Source organism: Dromiciops gliroides, chromosome 5, assembly GCF_019393635.1.
Source record: "Dromiciops gliroides isolate mDroGli1 chromosome 5, mDroGli1.pri, whole genome shotgun sequence".
NCBI classification, from domain to species: domain Eukaryota; kingdom Metazoa; phylum Chordata; class Mammalia; order Microbiotheria; family Microbiotheriidae; genus Dromiciops; species Dromiciops gliroides.
Window position 1 is genome coordinate 43,360,435 of NC_057865.1, and position 19,819 is coordinate 43,380,253.

The 19,819-nt window shown below is 45.7% G+C and overlaps 1 protein-coding gene across 1 annotated transcript; it reads right to left on the reverse strand.

Moving 5' to 3' along the window:
• Positions 1 to 1,204: 1,204 nt before the first annotated feature.
• LOC122728694 lies at positions 1,205 to 15,500 on the reverse strand. The gene is made up of 5 exons (XM_043967497.1): positions 15,442 to 15,500; positions 14,785 to 14,917; positions 14,574 to 14,604; positions 7,807 to 8,181; positions 1,205 to 1,340 (listed from the first exon to the last, which is right to left on the reverse strand). Exons 1-5 carry the CDS (start codon positions 15,498 to 15,500, stop codon positions 1,315 to 1,317), a joined length of 624 nt encoding a protein of 207 aa, XP_043823432.1. The 3' UTR covers positions 1,205 to 1,314.
• Positions 15,501 to 19,819: the final 4,319 nt, after the last annotated feature.

The following is a 19,819-nucleotide window of genomic DNA, read 5'->3' on the forward strand; positions in this document are numbered from 1 at the left end:
TGGGTTTTTTTGTTTGCACAGATAGGAGAAAGAAAATATTTATTATCAAATATATCTCCTTGTCAATAAATACACCAAGTCCTTTTAGTATTAGGTTCCTAATACACGTCAGGCATTGTGCTAGGTCCTGGGGATAAACATACAAAAGGGAGACGGCCCCTGTCCTCAAGGAGTTTATAGTCTAATGGGAAGAAACAGATAATATTCCTCTTCTCCCTCTTCTTACAATCATGATGCATTGAGCTATTAATTTGGAAGATGGAGAAGAGCAGATGTTTGCTGACTTACATGATTATGCCCTTAGCTGTTTCCATGGTGCTCTCCAAAAGGCCATGGTTGGGGTGGCACTGGAGAAGGGAGGCTTAGGGGAACTGCTATGTAAAAAGTGAACACAGGGCACACTGTTGTTATTTGTTGTTCTATCACCGGGACATCTCTATTGGTCTCCACATCTGCATGTCTGCCATCAATTAATGTTCATTAAGATGACCCTGGGGCTCTGCAAGATTCAGACCCAACAAAGGAAGCTTCAGTTCTTCTCATTGTAGTTTTAATGTTTGGTGCATTCTAATTCTAAGTGCATTCTTAGAAATGTACTCAACCAAGTATAATTTACTAACCCCAGTCCTTAGTAGGGGGGTTACTTTACTACTGAGTGTCATGCGATCATAGATCTAGAGATGGAAGAGGTCTTAGAGGCCACCTATTCCAACTTCTTCATCTTACAGTTGAGGAAACTGAGGCCCCAGGAATTGACACAACTTGCCCAGTGCTTCACAGGTAGACGGAGGCAAAGCAGCAATTCAAAGGCAGGTTCTTTGACTTTAAATCCAGCCGACTCTCTACTGTGCGTCACTGCCTCCATGTGTCTTCTGTCAGGAGAATAGAACCATACTGGGCTTGGGGGGGGGGGTCAGCCATTCAGGATATGAGGAAGAGTTCCCATCAGCTCCTTTCTTCCTGCAGGACTAGCTGTGAAAGTAGACTTGTCATAGATCCACCAGGGGGCCAAACAGTTTCTGGGGTACAAATGTTATGGTAGCAGCAAGCAGATGTGGTGACAGTGAAAGGAGTAGATGGGACAGCTACTGGTGCAAAGGTCCCAAAGGGTGTGCTGCCAGTTTCCATTGGTATGCCAAGAAGTTATGAGCTCTGCCCAGCCACTTAAAGGTTAGTGGCTCACCTAGAGAATTTTAAAGTGCTACTTACTCCCATCTCCAGCCTCACTATGCTCTTCCTTTCCTTTCCATTTTGCTTCCTGGACCCAAGACTTCAACAAAACCAGGTACGGTTCCATCTTCCCTGTCAAGACAGTCACAGTGGCAGCTCTTTCTTCAGTCCTAGAGAAGTCAAGAAAGAAGAGGAGGGTGTGAATGGGATGGGAAAGGAAGGAGAAGAGCCTGGGCAATTCATCTGGAGGCTGACTGTCCAGGAACCTTCCTCTGTTGCCAACTTTTGGTGCACTAAGATGCCTCAAAGAACAGAATACTGTGCCAGGAGCAAAAAAAAATGTTGTAGAGCCAATGGGGCAGTGGAAAGAGCACTGGACTTTGTGATCCAAGAACCTGCATTTGAATCTCAGCTCTCTTTTTTGTTACTTCTATGGTCTCATGTTCCTCAACTTTTTTGCCGAAGAGAAAAATCACAACTCTGCATCCTGAATGGCAAAGGCAACATTCTCTGCCAAAGACACTCTTTTGTTTGTTTGTTTTGTTTTTTAGTGAGGCAATTGGGGTTAAGTGACTTGCCCAGGGTCACACAGCTAGTAAGTGTTAAGTGTCTGAGGCCGGATTTGAACTCAGGTACTCCTGACTCCAGAGCCAGTGCTCTATCGACTGCGCCACCTAGCTGCCCCCCTAGCTGCCCCCAAAGACACTCTTAGGGAATTCAGGGTTTGCCACCTTAAGATAAATTACCTGGATAATTTAGAAGCCTCAAACCTTACCTTGGAGGGGAAAAGATCAAGGAGGGATGGGACTGTGCAGGTCGGGTGAAGCGACATTGATCACATTTTGACAGATAGCTCAGTCCTTCTAATGACCCAGCTTGGACTCCAACGGTGAAGAGAGCAGTATTAGTTATGGAGTCAGAAAGACCAATGTTCAAATATCTCCTCAAGGGGGCAGCTAGGTGGCACAGTGGACAAAGCACCAGCCTTGGATTCAGGAGGACCTGAGTTCAAATCCGGCCTCAGACACTTGACACTTACTAGCTGTGTGACCTTGGGCAAGTCACTTAACCCTCATTGCCCCGCAAAAACAACAACAAAAACAAATATCTCCTCAAACATTAGCTGTGTGACCATAAGCAAGTCACTTTATTTCTGTGGGCCTTGGTGTCCTCAGCTGTAAGATGGCGGGGGGGGGGGGGAGGGGGGTATAAATTAGGCCCCTTCTAGCTCTGATTTGTAACTTTAGTGGAGTGGGAATTCCCTCCACCAAATCAAGTCACCTGTAACTCAGGTGGTAGGGTAGCTAGGTGGTACAGTAGATAAAGTTTGAAATCAGGAGGACTCATCTTCATGAGTTCAAATCCCACCTTAGACACTTACCACTGTGTGACCCTGGGCAAGTCACTTAACTATGCTTGCCTCGGTTCCTCATCTGTAAAAATAAGCTGGTTCTGCTTATTTCACTCTGTTCATTTCATACAAAATCTTTCCAGGTTTTTCTGAGACAGTCTTTACCATTTCTTATAGGACAATAGTATTTCATCATAACTCCCATTTCATGTAATCATTTAACATCAATTAACTTCTATGAAGGGACATTTACTTTGAAGATACAGCAAGAACTGAACAGAGAGTGGGTTCAGACTTGGCACAGGTTCTACATGGCACAGTCCCAAAGTCACCTCCAGATGTGGTATGATTGCTAGATGAGCCTGGGCTGGATCCTAAAGGTCACTCCTTGCTCCTTGGGGCATTGATGCTGCATTGGCTGCAAAACCTGGCATGGACTTGGTCCCCTGATGGCTCAGCTCTCCTGACCTTTTGAAATTCATAAGATCTGAGCATCCAGATTAATCTCTCACCTGAAATTTAAAAATTCTGTGGCAGGCAAAAAAACCGAAGCCCATTTTCATGGGGCCACATGGTCTTGGAAAGAGGAAAGAGGACCAAAGACTTCTCTCCTTATACTTTTGCCTCTTTTTAAAATAATAAACCTTTTATTTAAAGTTTTGAGTTCCAAATTCCATCCCTCCTTCCCTCCTTCCCTCCCTCCTCTCCCCACTTCCTGAGGCGTTAAGCAATCAGATATAGGTTATATTTGTTACTTTTGCCTCTTAATAATCCTTTAGTAAAGGTGTCAGATAGATACACCAAGATGAAACAGCTGACTAGAACAGCCAAGTCTCTGGTCACTCGTACCTTTCTGAAGTCACCCAGACAATCGAAAAGGTTTCTCCTAACCATGTGTTTAGTAAACTGGAACCAGTTATAGAATGTGTGTCTATATGTGCTCACGTCCCACAAGTGCTTAGCTCAGTTCCTGGCACACAGTAGGCATTTAATAAAGGCCTGTTTCCTTCCCTTCCCCTTTAAGTCTCTCCAAGGTTCATCCATTACTCATCTCCCATGTGGGGAATATGCATCAACTGAAGTTTTACTGATGTTTTGTTTTTACATTATAAACATTTACAGATTACACCAACTCCATGAGAGGTCTCTTGTAGCAAAGGTAAAACAATTAAGCAAAGCTAACAACAGTGACCTCATCTGAAAGTACATGCCACATAACCACATCTGTAGCATTACCCCACCTCTTTAAAAAGAAATTTAATTAACAGAATCTATTTTCTTTCTCCTTCCCACCTCCCACACTTTGAAAAAAAAAATACACATCAGCCAAGTACCTTGATGCAGTCTGCAGGTGTGCCAATCCCCATTACACCCAGAAAGTGCTTCATGCTTTTTTTGCTGTTAAGCAGAGGTAACAGACTAGGCTCAAAGAATATATTTCCTTGGATTTGTGGAAAGATGGTGGCATGGCAGGAGCTAGAAGAGAAACAGCCCTAAGAGCCTCTATCCAGCCCAGGACCACACAATAAGAACACCAGAATTCTGCAGATGTTCAGAGTGTAGACAAGCCTGGGCAGCCAGGAGTCAAAGGATTGATGTAGACTAGGAGACAACGTCTCTAGTTCAGTGATGGAGATGGCCACCTTTGGGAACTGGATCAAGAAGTGTAGGAAATCTAGATCCCAAAGAAGGGATGATTCAGGGGCAAGGGAGGGAGAAGGGGAGTTTCTCTCTTCATCTGTAGGAGATGAATCCAACTGGGTGCATGGAGACACATTGAGGATGTGGAGAAGCCGTCACCCCAGAAAGGTGGCAGCTTCAGCTGTGGCCATCCCTCCTGGTAACTCAAGGAAAGAGAAGACCCTGACCGGCCAGCTGAGTGCCCCATCAAGGAGGGAGCCCTGGCCAAGCAGCAGAGGAATACACAAAGGAAGAAAGGACTTCCAGCGTCTTTCTGTCACACTGGTTCCCTACAAGGGTGCCTCACTTTCCTTGTAATCCAAGTCATCATTCTTGGTGCCATCCTGCACTCCTTACCATCACCCCAACACAGCCAACCTGTTAACAAATCCCTTACACTGCTGCTGTATTCACATCTCTCATACTGTTTCTTTCTCAGTTCATAAAGGTACAACTCTTATTCAGGCCCTCATCATCTCACTCCTGGACTGCTACAATAAGCCTCTGATCTCCCTGCCTTATGTCTCCAATCCATTTTCCACTCAGCTACCAAAGGGATTTTTCTTTTTTTTTTTTTTAATTATTTTTTCCAATCTTAAAGTACTTTATTATTTTCCAGTTACAAGTATTCAACATTTGTTTTCATAAGATGTTGAGTTCCAAATTTTTCTCCCTCCCTCTCTTCCCTCTCTCCTCCCCAAGATAGAAAGCAATCTGATATAGGCTATATACATACAATCACACAAAGGGATTTTTCTTAAGACTGGACCTGACTGTATCGCTCCTCCCTGCCTCCCTGTTCTGCTCAATGAGCTCCAGCAACTCCTTATTAACTTCAGGATCAAATATAAATTTCTCTGTTTGACATTTAAAACTCTCTATAATTTAGCCACTGCCTACCTTTTCGGTCTTATTAAGTCCTCCACCTTGTTCAATGCTTGGCACAAGAAGGTGCCTTGGAAATGTTAGTGGTGATGATGATGAAGATGAAGCGAGACAACGTTGATAAAGAACATTTAGCACAGTGCCTGGCACACATTAAGTACTATGTAAATAATATCTATTACTGTTGTTGATGTAGAGTTGTTTCAGTCGTGTCTGATTCTCCATGATCCCCGTCTGCGGTTTTCTTGGCAAAGATACTGGAATGGTTTGGCATTTCCTCCTCCAGCTCATTTTACAGATACGGAAATGGAGGCAGACCGGGTTAAATGACTTGCCCAGGTTCACACGGTCAGTAAGTGTCTCAGGCTAGATTTGAACTCAGGAAGATGAGTCTTCCTGACTCCAGGTCCAGAGTTCTATCCACTGCAACATGTAGCAGCCTCATGTCTGTCATATATTAAGTGCTTAGCAAATGCTTATTGATTAGCTGAATGGAAATGAGCAATGATGGGACAAGTGGGTGAAGATTCTTTTTTTTTTTTTTTTTCCTGGTGAGGCAGTTGGGGTTAAGTGACTTGCCTAGGGTCCCTCAGCTAGTAAGTGTCAAGTGTCTGAGGTCGGATTTGAACTCAGGTCCTCCTGACTCCAGGGCCAGTGCTCTATCCACTGCACCACCTAGCTGCCCCCAGGTAAAGATTCTTTATACTGTCTCATACAAGTTTTCCTAAAGTCAATACCACGAGATAGTGACCCAGAAAACTAATGCAATTCTTTTTGGGGAGACCAGATTTGCAGCCTTAGAGAGTTGTTGCCTGTTAAGAGATCTATCTGCTTAGGGTTGCCCAGTCACTCTGAGGTAGAGGTAGGATTTGAACCCAGCTCTTTCACTTCAAGGTTTGCTCTATATCCACTACTCCCCACTGCCTCTTGAACAAGCTTAGGATGCATGAATAGAAGCAAAGGGGCTCAAAGAAGAGAGGGAGCTGTTCCTACTGTGCTACTCACCTTGGCCCAGGTCTATGTAGCCTAAACTCCTCTGAGCATGCTCTGTTTTAACATGGGCCTTTGAGCATGCCCAGTTTTGCTAATGTGGAACCCACTGCCTTCTCTACCATGGGAATGAGGGGAGACTCCTTTGGCTCTCAAGGCTGGCCCCATGTTAAAACTGGGCATGCTTAGAGCAGCCCAGTCTACATGATCTAGAGTGTTGAGGTTAGAAATGGGGGTCCCATTGACCAGCTGTACCACATCTGATGGGAGAAGGGGGCCCAGGATGGTAGGAGGAGTAGAAACAAGGCTACTTGGCCCCTAAAAGGAGCATCAGGACTAATGAGTGGCAGTGGGGGGGGTGGGAGAAGAAGGGGCACTCGGGCCTGACTCTTGCTTTATCATATATATTGGAGCCGTCTAAATGCCCTGCCTTAGGGGGAGAGGGACATTTGGTTCTTTGTCACTGGGGAGCCTCAAAAGGAGACGAGTAACTGCTTTTCCTGTTTCAGGTGGGGTTCGGACCAGATGACCTCTAAGGATCTTTCCCTCCTGGAGATTCTATGAATTACATTTATGCTGGTGGCCATAAGAATTGTATTTCAGCGGTCAGCTGCATCCTTTACATGATGTACTGCACCATACAATGGTCCTGGCTGATTAGAGGGTCACTAATGGCTCTTGAACTAGTACCATAAATTCTTCCCTTCATAACAACAGCCCGGCTGTCCAGGGGAAAAGGCCCTGAATGACTTTGGCGCGGTGCAAACCCCTAGACAGGAACAAAACAGGCCCAGAAGAGCTCGCTTGCTATTCTCCTCACCCTTTCAAAAGGACAGTCCTCATCTAATTGGTCGTCCCCTTTCTTCAGGGCCTTTCTCAGGGGAAGGTGTCGCTTTCAACTTCATAAAGAAACGATCAGCCTCTGATTAGATTAGGTGAAGGCTTTATTAGCATTTCCCATGTGCCAGGCCCTCAGATACAAACCAAAGCAAAGACCTCCGCCTGCCCTCAAGGAATTGACCATCTACAGAGCTGAAAATTGAGGTGAGGCAGGGGAGGTTCTCAAGGAGGAGGAAGGTGTAAGAACCCAGAGTGTCACAGAGTTGGGTTAGAAGTGAGCATGGTGGGGCAGCTAGGTGGTGCAGTGGATAGAGCACTGGTCCTGGATTCAGGAGGACCTGAGTTCAAATCCGGCCTCAGACACTTGCCACTTATTAGCTGTTTGACCTGGGTAAGTCACTTAACCCTCATTGCCCTGCCCCCCCCCCCAAAAAAAGTGAGCCTGGCTGGCTTGGGCACTTCCTTAAATGGTGGGAACTCATTTATTGGAGGCAGCTAGGTGGTGTGAGTCTCTTTCTGAGTTCAAATCTGCCCTCAGATACTTATTAGCTGTGTGACTGTGGGCAAGTCACTTCACTCTGTTTGCCTCAGTTTCCTCTTCTGTAAAATGAGCTGGAGAAGGAAAGGACAAACTGCTCCAGTTTCTCTGCCAAGAAAACCCCAAATGGGATGATGGAGAGTCAGGCATGACTGGAAAGGGATTTAACAACTTCAGTTGGAAGTTTAGGGGCGAACACATCTCCATTTGTGAGAAGGTAGCTAGGGAAGACATGGGAGAGTCTGGGGAGTCTTATCCATCAACCAAGCTTTTATTTAGCACCTGTTTGTCAGGCCTTGGGAATACCAAAGACAAAAATGAAACCATCCCTGTCCCCAAGGAGTTTACCTACTGTTCATTTCTTTGTTTTCCTCGGGACTCCGACGACTTCTCTCCCAAAGAGAGGATGCTCTCCCATGCTTCTCCCAGTTTCCAAGGAAGAGGTTTCTCTTCTGTAGACTAACCTGTCTACCTGTATTTTGGGTCCCATCCTCATCAACCTCTTCCAGCACCACACTCTTTCCGAGTCTCTCTAGCAGCTCACAGCTCTCCTCAATAGCCTTGTTCTCCTGTGCACCTTCAGACAAATGCAGACCCTTCCACTCCCGCTGGCTACACCTCCTGCATGGTAGCACCACCATGCGGGCTGGCTCACTCCTCAGCAGGAGGCTGCTGTATCTCGCCATCAAACCATCCTCCGTGCTCAGCACCAAGCCCTGTGAAGGAGCTAGAGCAGCAACGGAACCTGGCACACTCATCTCCACAACCATTCAAGGGTGCATTCCCATGGGAACGGCTGCCCCAGCCCTAGCACTCCCACAGGGCCCATAATTCATTCTTGGCAACGCTGCTTGCTCTGCTTGTCCATGGCTTCCTCCAGGTTAACCAGAAAGAATCCTGAAAATGCTAGAAACAGTGTGTTGGTTCTATAAACACCCTCAGCCAGCCCTCTCCCCACCTTCCTCTCCTTTCTCTACTTCCCACAAGAAAACACTGGCCCAGGGGCAGCTTGGAGAAAAGAAAATCAAACCACCTGCTCAAACAGGAAGTGCCATCTGGTTAGAAGTCAGGAAATAACAAACCAGAGGAGAAACATTCTGGGAGCCACCTGGGCACTCTGGTTAGCGCCAGGCCGGAGCGACAAGGACCGCGGTCCTCCTCAGCAGGGACGAAGCTCATCTTTGCCCCCTTTTCTGCAGAGGTCATTCCTTGGGAATCCAGTATGTGCTGGGTCATGATCAACTGAGACTCATAACTTCCTCCTTTTCAGAAACCAGAGCTGCGAGTTGCATTTCAAGCTATGCCTGGCATAGCTGAGTCTGTCTTCCATTGGGAGGATGGGGAGGGTCATCATTTTTATTCTTCCTGCCCTTCCTGTTTTTGCTATGAGTGATCACGGACATCTCCATCCCATGGTGAGGGAGGGAAACCAAAGATCAAGCCCAACTTGGTCAGCTCCCAGGGGAAAGGATTGTTCAGGGCGTCACCCAGTGGAATCCAAACTGACCCAGGGGACATTGACTTGGGTACCTCCAGACCTCTACCCCTCCTCTCTTTTCAGGGGTCCCCTTTCTCTCATATGCTCTCTTCTTCCTGAACCCTCTCTAATAAAACCTACTTTAGGTCCTTCATCCTTATGAAAGGGCACATAATTATTAATTGCTTAAATCATTATACCTCCTGGGGAAGGAGGGACACCTGAGGCTTATTTACATGCAAACTTCTCTTTTCTCAATTTTATGCACATGCTTCAGGATTCAATGTACCTCGCAGTGGCATCTTTTTCCATCTGAAGAACCTCACACAATCGTAGCTTTAGAATGGAAAAGGACCAGAGAGGCCATCTAGTTCAACCCATTTCACAGATAAGGAAACTGAGGCAAGAGAGGTTGTGACTTGCCCTTAGTCATATAGGTAGTAAGTAGCGGAGCCAGGAGGGAGCAGGGAAAAAGGTACTGGGCTTAGGAGCACGATGACGGTGGAGTCGAATCCAAGGGGAAAATGTTTGGTCTGGGAGCCGAGTTTTAATGGAAGCTTTGGAAGGAGGTTTTTTTTTGGGGGGGTGGGGAGGGGGGCAATGAGGGTTAAGTGACTTGCTCAGGGTCACACAGCTAGTAAGTGTCAAGTGTCTCAGATTGGATTTGAACTCAGGTCCTCCTGAGTCCAGCCCTGGTACTTTATCCACTGTGCCACCTAGCTGCCCCCTGGAAGGAGTTTTTATACTCTGCCCTCCAGTCCTCCAATCAGAGGGGCAGAGGCTCTTGAGGGCCTGATGTGGCATGAGCACCAAAGCTGACTAATCTCCAGGACGATGAGTTTCTTGACAAATGGCTTTTTTTCATGGCACCATGATCATGGTAGGGTTGAGAACAAGATGTGCAGCTGAGAGAAGCTATAGGTAGCTATGAAGAATCCTGGACCCAAACTTAAAAGAGACCTGGATTAAAGCCTCAGTTTTTTCATCTGCAAACTGGGGCCAGGAATACCAACCACATGTCTCTTTGGGGAGAAGACCTTTGTAAATGTTAAACCGCCGTAATAAAGACGAGCTAGTGTTATACCCCCTGGATAAGGATGTTTGTTTCCCTGGACGGCCAGTCACAACCTGCAGACCACTGCTCCGGTCAGCCCATCACTTCGGAGAGTTTGGCAAGGATTAGACCCATGCCTCACTCTGAAGGGGTCGTTTCTCAGCAGGGTCAGCTCCTTGTAGGAGGTGTATGGGGCGGCCTGTCAGGAGCTGAAATGAAAGCCCAAGGCCCTCCCTGCCCCTTCCTCTCCAACCTCCCAGCAGTCATGTTTTTGAGCACTCCCAAATTGCCAGAACATTTACAATAGAAGTGAACACACAAAAGACACTGTCCCTGCCCTCGGGCAATTCCCAGCACTCTGCAGGATTATTGCTAAATCGGGGCCAATCTGGTTTCTCCCAAGCAGCAAGAATTTCCCCATGGGAAGATAGAAATGTGGAACTTTGCCTATAGAGCAACTTGTTCCCAATGACACTCCCTGTTCCACAGAAGGAGACCTAGCTGGGACTGGGCCTGGGGCTAATTCAGTTGCATCTACTGGACTCTGTTCTCTGAACTGGTCCAACACCAGCCCCACCACTCCCATAACCAAGAGGCAGGAATATTCCACTTCTCTGGCTATGGAATTGGGGATTCTAAACCCAACTGTTAGGTAGGTGGAGTTTGTCTGTGACTCCCCCTTTTCAGACTCCACATTCCAGTGTGAACCCCTTTCTTGCTTCCCTTAAGATCCCAGTGCCCACTGCCCTCTAGTCTCTCCTCTTCATCTTTGAGTTAATGAGCATTTAAATTCCTTTTATGTGCCGTACACTGTGCTAAATGCCGGTGATACAAAGATAGGCAAGAACACAGTCATGGCCCTCAATAGTTGAGGATACAAACAAATGACTATGGCCATGGAAGCTAGGAGGTGCAGGGAAGACATTCCAGGCTTGGGGACAACTAGTGAAAAGGTGAGAGATAGAGTGTTGAGTGGGAGTTGAAGCAAGAAGGCCAATGTTGCTGGACTGTAAAAATGGAGGAAGGGAGTAAAATGTAATTAGACAGGAAAAGGTAAAGGAGTTAAAAGCCAAACACAATTTGATATTTGATCTGGAAGGTAAGAGGGAGTCACAGGAGGTTAGTGAGCTGGGGATGGCTTAAAGCAGTGGTGTTAAACTCAAATGGGATAGTTAGGAGACACTATGGTGCATAGCTTGCCAGACCTCATCTTCCTGAGTTCAAATCTGACCTCAGACACTTACTTGCTGTATGACTCTAGGCAAGTTACTTACCTCTGTTTGCCTCAGTTTCCTCATCTGTAAAATGAGCTGGAGAAGGAAATGGAAAAACCACTCCAGTATCTCTGCCAAGAAACCCCAGATTGGGTCATGAAGAGTCAGACCCAACTGAAAACAAGTAAACAATAAATTCAAATAGAAATAGGGGTCACTAATAAATACCTACATAAGGATCCCAGCAGTCACATGACTTAGAAAACCACATGTTAACATTCTATTCTATTGTATTTTTATCTATTTTGTTAAATATTTCTCATTTACATTTTAATCTGGTTAGTCCCCTCAGGAACATACTGCATGTTTCATACCCCTTTCAAGATTTTTTTGTATTTTAACATGGGCCGAAGTTATTAACCAATCAATAAACCAGCATTTATTAAGCACCTGCTATTTGCCAAACACTATGCTAAGCATTGGAGATACAAGGACAAAACTGAAAACTGTGTCTGCTGAAAGGGACAAGAGCTTCCAATCCAGCTGTGTGAGATGACAAGCACAAGCAAATATATTACAAAAAAACCAAACAAACAAACGACCCAGACCTGATACAAGGTGAGTGTCAGAGTGAGAAGGGAGCTTGCTTGGAGGTGAGTTACTCTAACCCACACCTGAATGAAGTCCCCAGGCCATTTGGCTTTTCCTTCACAGCCTCCCCAGGAAGCTCACCCCACTTTGGGATAGCTGTTATTGTTAAGGGAGTTTTACTTCAATTTGCTTCTTTGGAAGCTTCACACATTGTTCCTGCTTCTTATCCCCCAGGGCCCAACAAATAAATGCTTCATCACTGACCAGCTGCCATTTTCTTCCTTTTTGAGATAAGTTGGGTCACAGGTATGCGGCCTCCTCCCCCCTCTCAAATGTCCCCTCTTCATATGCCTGAAGAAAGCTCCCTTCTGAGCCCTCCCCTCTTTCCACACTCTCTCAGCTTAGTGATCTCATTCATTAACAATCCGGGGCTGGGATAAAGTGATGACCTTGGTTGTTTGATGTCTGACCAAGCTCTAGTGTTCCACCGCATCTGTTTCAGCCTCCTTTATTGCCATTGGGACAAATTGTTCTCATTGGCCATTCCACCAGGGGAAGTCTTCACATGCCTGGGGTAGACATCCCCCTGACGCCCCGATGGGCTTGAGTTCTGTTGGTTACCCTTGACCGGGTTTAGCCCATCTGCTAAGATGGAGAGAAGAGAGGGAAGAAGGGGGGGAGAAGAGGGGGAGGGGGAGGGGAACGAGAGAGAGAGAGAGAGAGAGAGAGAGAGAGAGAGAGAGAGAGAGAGAGAGAGAGAGAGAGAGAGAGAGAGAGAGGGAGGGAGGACCTAGAATTTTACCAATATACAGAACTCCTGGATAAGGAAACTACCAATACAAGATGACACTTTAACTGCAATTTACAATTATCTGGAGTAGTGAAAAAGGTGGCTTGATGTGACTTGGGTCACATAGCCAGTATGGGGCACAGGTGGAACTTGAACCCAGGTTTCCCCAATACCCAGACCAGCTTTTATTTATTTATTTATTTATTATTTATTTATTTTATTTTATTTATTTATTATGCCACATTGTTTCTTGGTGCATAGTAGGTGTTTAATAAATGTTTGTTGGTTGGGGAGCCGCTAGGTGGCACTGTGGACAAAGCGCTAACCCTAGACTCCGGAGGACCTGAGTTCAAATCCAGCCTCAGACACTTGACACTCACTAGCTGTGTGACCCTGGGCAAGTCACTTAACCCTCATTGCCCCGGAAAACAAACAAACAAACAAACAAAATAAATGTTTATTGGTTGAATGACTAATTGATTAAACATAGCCATACCATCTTTGGTTGCCTTCCTCTGGTCAGTATGGCATAATGGATAGCCATAGGATCTGGGCTCATATTTGGCCCCCAAAACTTACTAGTTGTGTGACCCTGGGCAAGTCACTTTACTTGTCTGCCCCAGTTTCCTCATGTATAAAACGAAGGCATCAGACTCAGTAGCTTCTACGGTCCCTTTCAGCTCTCAGTCTATGATCCTTTTCTGTGTGAATGTTGTTTCTTCCAGTAGAATGCAGACTCTTAGTGGCTGGGCTTGTTTTGTTTTTTGTCTTTCTCCATCAATTTGCACAGAGAAAGGGCCAGAGACAAGCTGGACGGTCGAATTGAAGGCCCAGCTCTGTGTAACCTTAGGTATGACTTGATCTTTCTAGCCTCAGTTTCCCGGCTTACTGATGCCTTTCCTAAAATGTACTCTGGGAACCAAACTTGATACTTCAAAGGCAGTCTGACCTGGGCAGAGGACTGGGGGGGATTATCCATGACTTCCTTATCCCTTAAAGTCGTGCTTCTCTTAGGACTGCCCAAGATCACAGCCCCCTTTTCAGCCACCCCCTCCGGCCTCTTCTTTCCTCTCCAAAATGCTTACTGGGGCTAAGGGCCTTTTTTCTTCCAGAACTTGCTTCAGTTACTAAATACAGAGATGACAGCCGTGGGACAATAGCAGAATTGCCTGGCCTTGGTACGCTCTCCCTATCCCTTTAAGAGTGCCCTTTTCCAAGTTATTTTAATCCCTCCACTGGAGCCTCAAGGCTACTGTCTCCATGCTGTATTGATTTCGGGTTTCAGGGTTAATGAAGATTTTCCAGTCCACTTCAGAAACAGCCTGGCTGCAATAGGAAGATGGCTGCCTTGGGCTTCACTCGGCCTCCCCTTAAAAAAAGGGCAGAAATACAAGTTCAACCTTACAATCAGAGTTCCTTCTAAGCTGCTTACATACTCGGAGACTAACTTACATCCAGAAGTTGCTTCTCAGCTCGGTGTCAGTTCCACAATGGTTTATAAATCTTCCAACTTCTTAAAATGAAAGGGAACCCAGGCACTTCCCTCAAAAAACATGGTGTCACCGTGCTGAAAAATGCTGTCAATTCGATTCAATTAATAACAGCTTCCAGTGATTCACTGGTTCATAATTTGGGGCTGGAAAGGACCTCTGAGGTCATCTAGACCAACCTTTTCATTTTACAAATGAGGAAACTGAGACCAGAAGGATCAAGTCATACCTAAGGTTGCACAGTGACCTCACAGAGTTCAAGAGCCAGAGCTGGGCCTTCAGTTTGACTGTTCAGCTTGTATCTGTCCCCTTCTCCGTGTGAATTGATAGAGATAGAAAGACAGAAAACAAAACAAGCCCAGCCACCAAGAGTCCACCTTCTACTGGGGGGAAAAGCACCCACACAGAAAAGGCCGCAGTGAGGTAACTGGAGAAGGGAGAAAACACTAACAGTCGGGGACACAGGGGGATGCCCAGATGTCTTTGCTGAACGCACGTCCTACCCTGTGTCCTGACGGAGAAGTTCGCATTTACCTGCAAAACAAGCATACCAGTCCGAAGAAACTGAGCAGTACCTGTAGGTGGGACTTTGGGGGTCACTGGGAAAATAATGTGCACACACAGCACCTTGACACTCATACCTCCTCCCTGTGAAATTCTCTTTGAGCCCCACTTTGATGAGATAAGGGGCCTGCTCAGGTTACACACGGATACCTTTGGGCCCCGAACAATGTTGTTGGCATCCCTGAGCACGAGAGTAGTCATAGCAACAAGCCTATTGGCATTTTTCAGGCCACCCGGCAGAGATCTGGGAGTGCCGCTGTCTCGTCCAACCAGGGACAGGTGACTGGCAAAGGTCAGAGCTTATGGCAGTCTTTGAATTGCCAAGAGGGGACAATGAGAGGCATGAGGTAGGGGGCTGCCAGAGGGGACAAGGGTCACTCTGTAGCAGGCCTGTTGTCCTTCACCATTAGTGGGGAGGGCACCGCCAAAGGTTTTTGTTTTGTTTTGGTGGAGGGGAAGTTTCCAGGAGCTGAAAACGGGGCTGGTCTGAATGAAAAGACAATGAACAGGGGCAGCTAGGTGGCGCAGTGGATAGAATACCGGCCCTGGAGTCAGGAGGACCTGAGTTCAAATCTGACCTCAGACACTTAACACTTACTGGCTGTGAGACCCTGGGCAAGTCACTTAACCCCAATTGCCTCACAAAAAGGAAAAAAAAAGTAAATATGTATAAAATGAAGCAACAGACCTAACTAAAAGACAATGAACAAAGATGGCAGACCGTAGGGATGGATGTCAAGGCCCCAGGGAAGGCAAAGTCCCAGGTATAATAAGAGGATACTGTGGTTGCCATACAAGGACACTTACCGAGACAGCAGCCTCCTTGCTATCCCTTCCACAGGCCACTCCCCAACCTTCAACTCCATGCCTCTGCCGGGGGGCTTCCTCTTGCCTAGAACATTCTTCTTTCTCTGTTCTGCCTATTGCCTGCCCCAAAGCCTTAGTTTAAGCCCCACCTTCTGTAAGAGGCTCTTCTAGGTCTTCCCCACTCCCCAAATCACTTCACTGGTGTCTCTGCTCTTCAAATTACCTAAGAGTTACACTGTATACATTATGTACAAACAGAATCGTTTTCGTGTCGTCTTTCCAATTAGAATGTAAGCTCCTCGAAGGCAAGGAGTGTTTTTTGCCTTCCTTCACACCCCCGGTGGTTCAGCATAATGCTTGGCATGGAGTTTCCTCATCTATAAAATGAGGTTAATAAGACTACCTAACTCCCAGGATTGTTTTGAAGATAAAATGAGATGATGTGGGTAAAATGCTTTGAAAACTTTCAAGTCTACATAGTTACTACTATGACTACTCCTATTGTAAGTGCTTAATAAATGCTTGTTGACCAACCAGGAGAGAATCTATAGACAGCAAGCCAGAAGTCTAAGGGTCTATCCCTGTCTCAGATCTTCAGGGGAAGGGAAAGCTAAACTCACAACTGTGCAGTCTTGGGTGTCTATTGTGGTCGTCCTAAGGTGAGAGACCAGCAGCTGACAGTCCCCCAGCCCTGAACATGTCTTGTGCAGAATAAGAATTATCTGGGAGAAGTTGACAGAGTCAAACTACCAAAGGTCTCCTGTTCTAGAATATAAACAGTTCTAGGTTAAGACCTAGAACTCCATGAAAGCAAGGATAATGTTACAGGATCAAATATCTAGAATTGTAAAGGACTCCAGAGGCATTTAGTCCAAACTCCTTGTTTTACAGGTAAGGAAAGGGAGACTCAGACCAGTTGTAATTTGCCCAATCACAAAGGTATTAACCATTAGAGGTGGGATTTGAACCTGGGCCATCGGACCCTAGATTCAGTACCTCTTTCATTAAATTATATCCATATCTATAGAGCTATAGTTATATGTATATCTATACATGTGTGTATGTGTGTATGTACATGTTTGTACATATATATTCATTATATAGCTATTTGCCAATTCAAGTCCAACCCGGCTTCCCACTTTGCCCATATTTGCCCACATTTTCCCACATCGCTGAGAAGTGAGGTAAATGCTGGATAGGTGCTTAATTTAGGCTGCTTGGTACCACAGGCTGATTAATGAACATTGACTAGATGCCTCTTATGTGACAAGACACACTTTCAGCTAATCTTTAGGAAATGCCCTCATGGTGCTATTCATATTTCTATTCTAGTGATTCGTATGCAGGGGGGAAGAGCAAGAGCAGAGGAGGCTGGATTGCCTTTGGGAAATTGCAAATTTCTTTAAAGGGCCCCAAACTTCTCCATCAAGCAAAGGCCCATCTTTTAAATAACCCAGACATTGAGGGAGGTGCTTTAGAATTCTGAGTGGATTCCCTTTTGTGAATTTACAGGAGGCCATAGACAAGAATTGCCCAAGTAGCGTGGGTGTAGATGGATCGCGATATACTTCACTAGGGGGAATCTGCAGATCACAGAGATCCATGGGAATATATGAATACTGATTGGTAAGAGACAGGAACTCTTTAATCTCTGAACAATTGAAACAGAGGATCACTCAAAAGGGCAACATGGTGGACATGAACAGGGTGTACACAGATCATTGGACAAGGGATGTTTAAGATGCCATCAAAGAAAATAGATCAAAAATATCAAAAAAGAAATTAGATCAAAAATATGGGCTGGTCCTATGGCAGGAGTCAGAAAGAACTGATAGAGAATCCACATGCTCTGCTGGTATCCTCATGATGTCAAGGGAAATCAAAGAGTATCTTCCATCATGTAGCTTGAACCTTCTGGGTCCAACTCAGAGAAGGGAGAATATGGGTGGAAATATCACAGGATGGCTGGATGAGCATAGGGGTATGATCCCCACAAAATATTCATGTGGATGAAATTAATAGCAATTATTCAATTAAAAATATTTTTGTAGACCTGCTATGTGCTATGTATGGTGATAAATTCTGGGATTACACATAGAAGTCCATCCATTGAAGAAATAGATTAGTGTGAATGCCTTATCTTTTCTGGGGGGGGGTGTGAGGCAATGGGGGTAAAGTGACTTGCCCAGGGTCACACAGCTAGTAAGTGTCAAGGGTATGAGGCTGGATTTGAGGTCCTCCTGAATCCAGGGCCAGTGCTGCCTTATCTTTTTAAGTAAGCAGGTAGCTTAGTGGATAGAGAGGTCTAGAGTCAGGAAGTTGTTGCTGTTGTTCAGTTGATCAGTTGATAAGTTTTCTTGGCAAAGAGACTGGAGTGGTTTGCCATTTCCTTCCCTGGAGGATTAAGCTAGTAAATGTGTGTGTGTGTGTGTGTGTATATAGGTATGTATATATATGTATATGTATAATATACATGTATATATAGCATATATTTACATATAAGTAGTAAATATCTGAGGTTAAATTTGAATTCAGATCTTTGCAACTCCAGGTCCAGAGCTCTATCCACTGAGCCACCTAGCTACCTCCACAACCAGAAAGACCTGAGTTCAAATGTGGCCTCAGACACTAACTAGCTGTGTTACCTCTAGGTAAGTCACTGAACCTCTCTGGTTCAGTTTCCTCAAGTATAAAATGGGGATAACAATAACCTTCTTCTACAGGTGGTAGTGAGGATTAAATGAGATATTTGAAAAGCACTTAGTGCCATGCCTGACACTTAGTAGGTACTTAATCAATCAAGCTTGTTTCCTTCCATTCTTCCTTCCTCCTGGACTACAGGTAGCTTGAGGGTACGAACAGCATCCTAGCCATTGATCAGGCTTAGCACATAAAAGGTATTCAATAAATGTTTCCCAAGATCTGAGAATCTAAAGAGACCTTAAAGATTAATTAGTCCAACCTGTACCTGAATAAGAATTCTCCCTGCACATCATACCCCCAAAGTGTCTGTATAATCCTCTCTTGAAGACCTCCACACTATTGTAGGAAGCCCACTTTGGAATGGCAAGAACTACTAGGAAGCTTTTGTTGACTCAAACTGAATATCAGGCAGGCCCTGTCATTGAGGTACCCTTCAAATACAGCCCTTCATTTTCAATTTCCCCCAGATGTGTTTCTTATCTTGTTACACTGCCCCGGAGTCATAGGTAGGGCCAGAATCCCGAGTTGGATTCTGCGCTACCCTGGGGGTGCAGACAATTATCTTAAGGAGGTGTAGTGCAGTTTTCACAACAAGATGAATTTGGGTTTTCTTTAATTGAAAAAGCAACGAATAGATTGCAGGGGGGAAAGGAGGGGCAAAGAAAATAAACAGTGATGGGGGTCCGAACTCCCTGTTTTCCGTATCTATTGCTTGAAGGCAGAGTATGGATCAGATGATTTTTTGTGATCTCTTTCAGCCCTATGATTCTTTGATTTCCTGATTCTATGTTCAGGAGAGAAAAGAAAAAGGCGGGGGGGGGGGTGCGAAGAAACTCTTGACCTCCTCCAAAGGTTTTTGAAGTCAGAGCTCCAACCAGGCACCATGAAATAGCAATCTGGTCAGTTGTGTGTCTGTGCCCCTCCCCCATGGGACCAAAACGAGCCCCTCCTTGGATATTCAGCTGCAACTCTCCAAATGCAGCCCAGCCCCACCATGGTATTTTAAACGGAGAGAGGTTGTGTGTGGAATAAATTAGGAGGGAGTGGAAATTAAACACCACAAGAAAGAATTGTTTTAGTGGCTCTTCAAAGGTCAGCCTTGCATGTCTTCAAGCATTGTGAGGGTGTTTCTCCGAAATTGCCCATGTTAAATAAAATTACTCCCTGTTGCTCTGAACTCCAGCTAAATCCACATTTCCAGGGCACAATTAAAGCAGCCTTACGTTGGCTGCCGATGCTAGGGACTGGAAAATTGCTTTCCCAGATCCACCTCCTCCTTTCCCATGGGTAGGAAAAGGAGACTGAGAGGACAAAGAAGAATGATGTGGGCACTGAGGGCAAACGAGGTAGGAGGTGAGAACAATGACAGTAGAAGATGCAGCCTGGCCCCCCGGGGGACTGAAGGCGAGAGAAAATCCAGGCACCCACTCTTTTGGATGATGGAGGGCCAAATGTGCCTTTTCATTTGGGCATCTGAAGGGCTTGTCGCCGAGGCTGCCTCGTGAAATCCTAAGGACGCTATGTCAGAGGGCCTCCGGCCAGACATTCAGCGTTCTTTCCACACTGCACCTTGGCTCTGTCAGCTTCTACCCTGAGTCAGTATCGGTGAATGTTAATGAGGCGATGGGACAGACAGGAAGTCCAGCCAGACCTAAGCTGCCGCAGTCAGGGAACG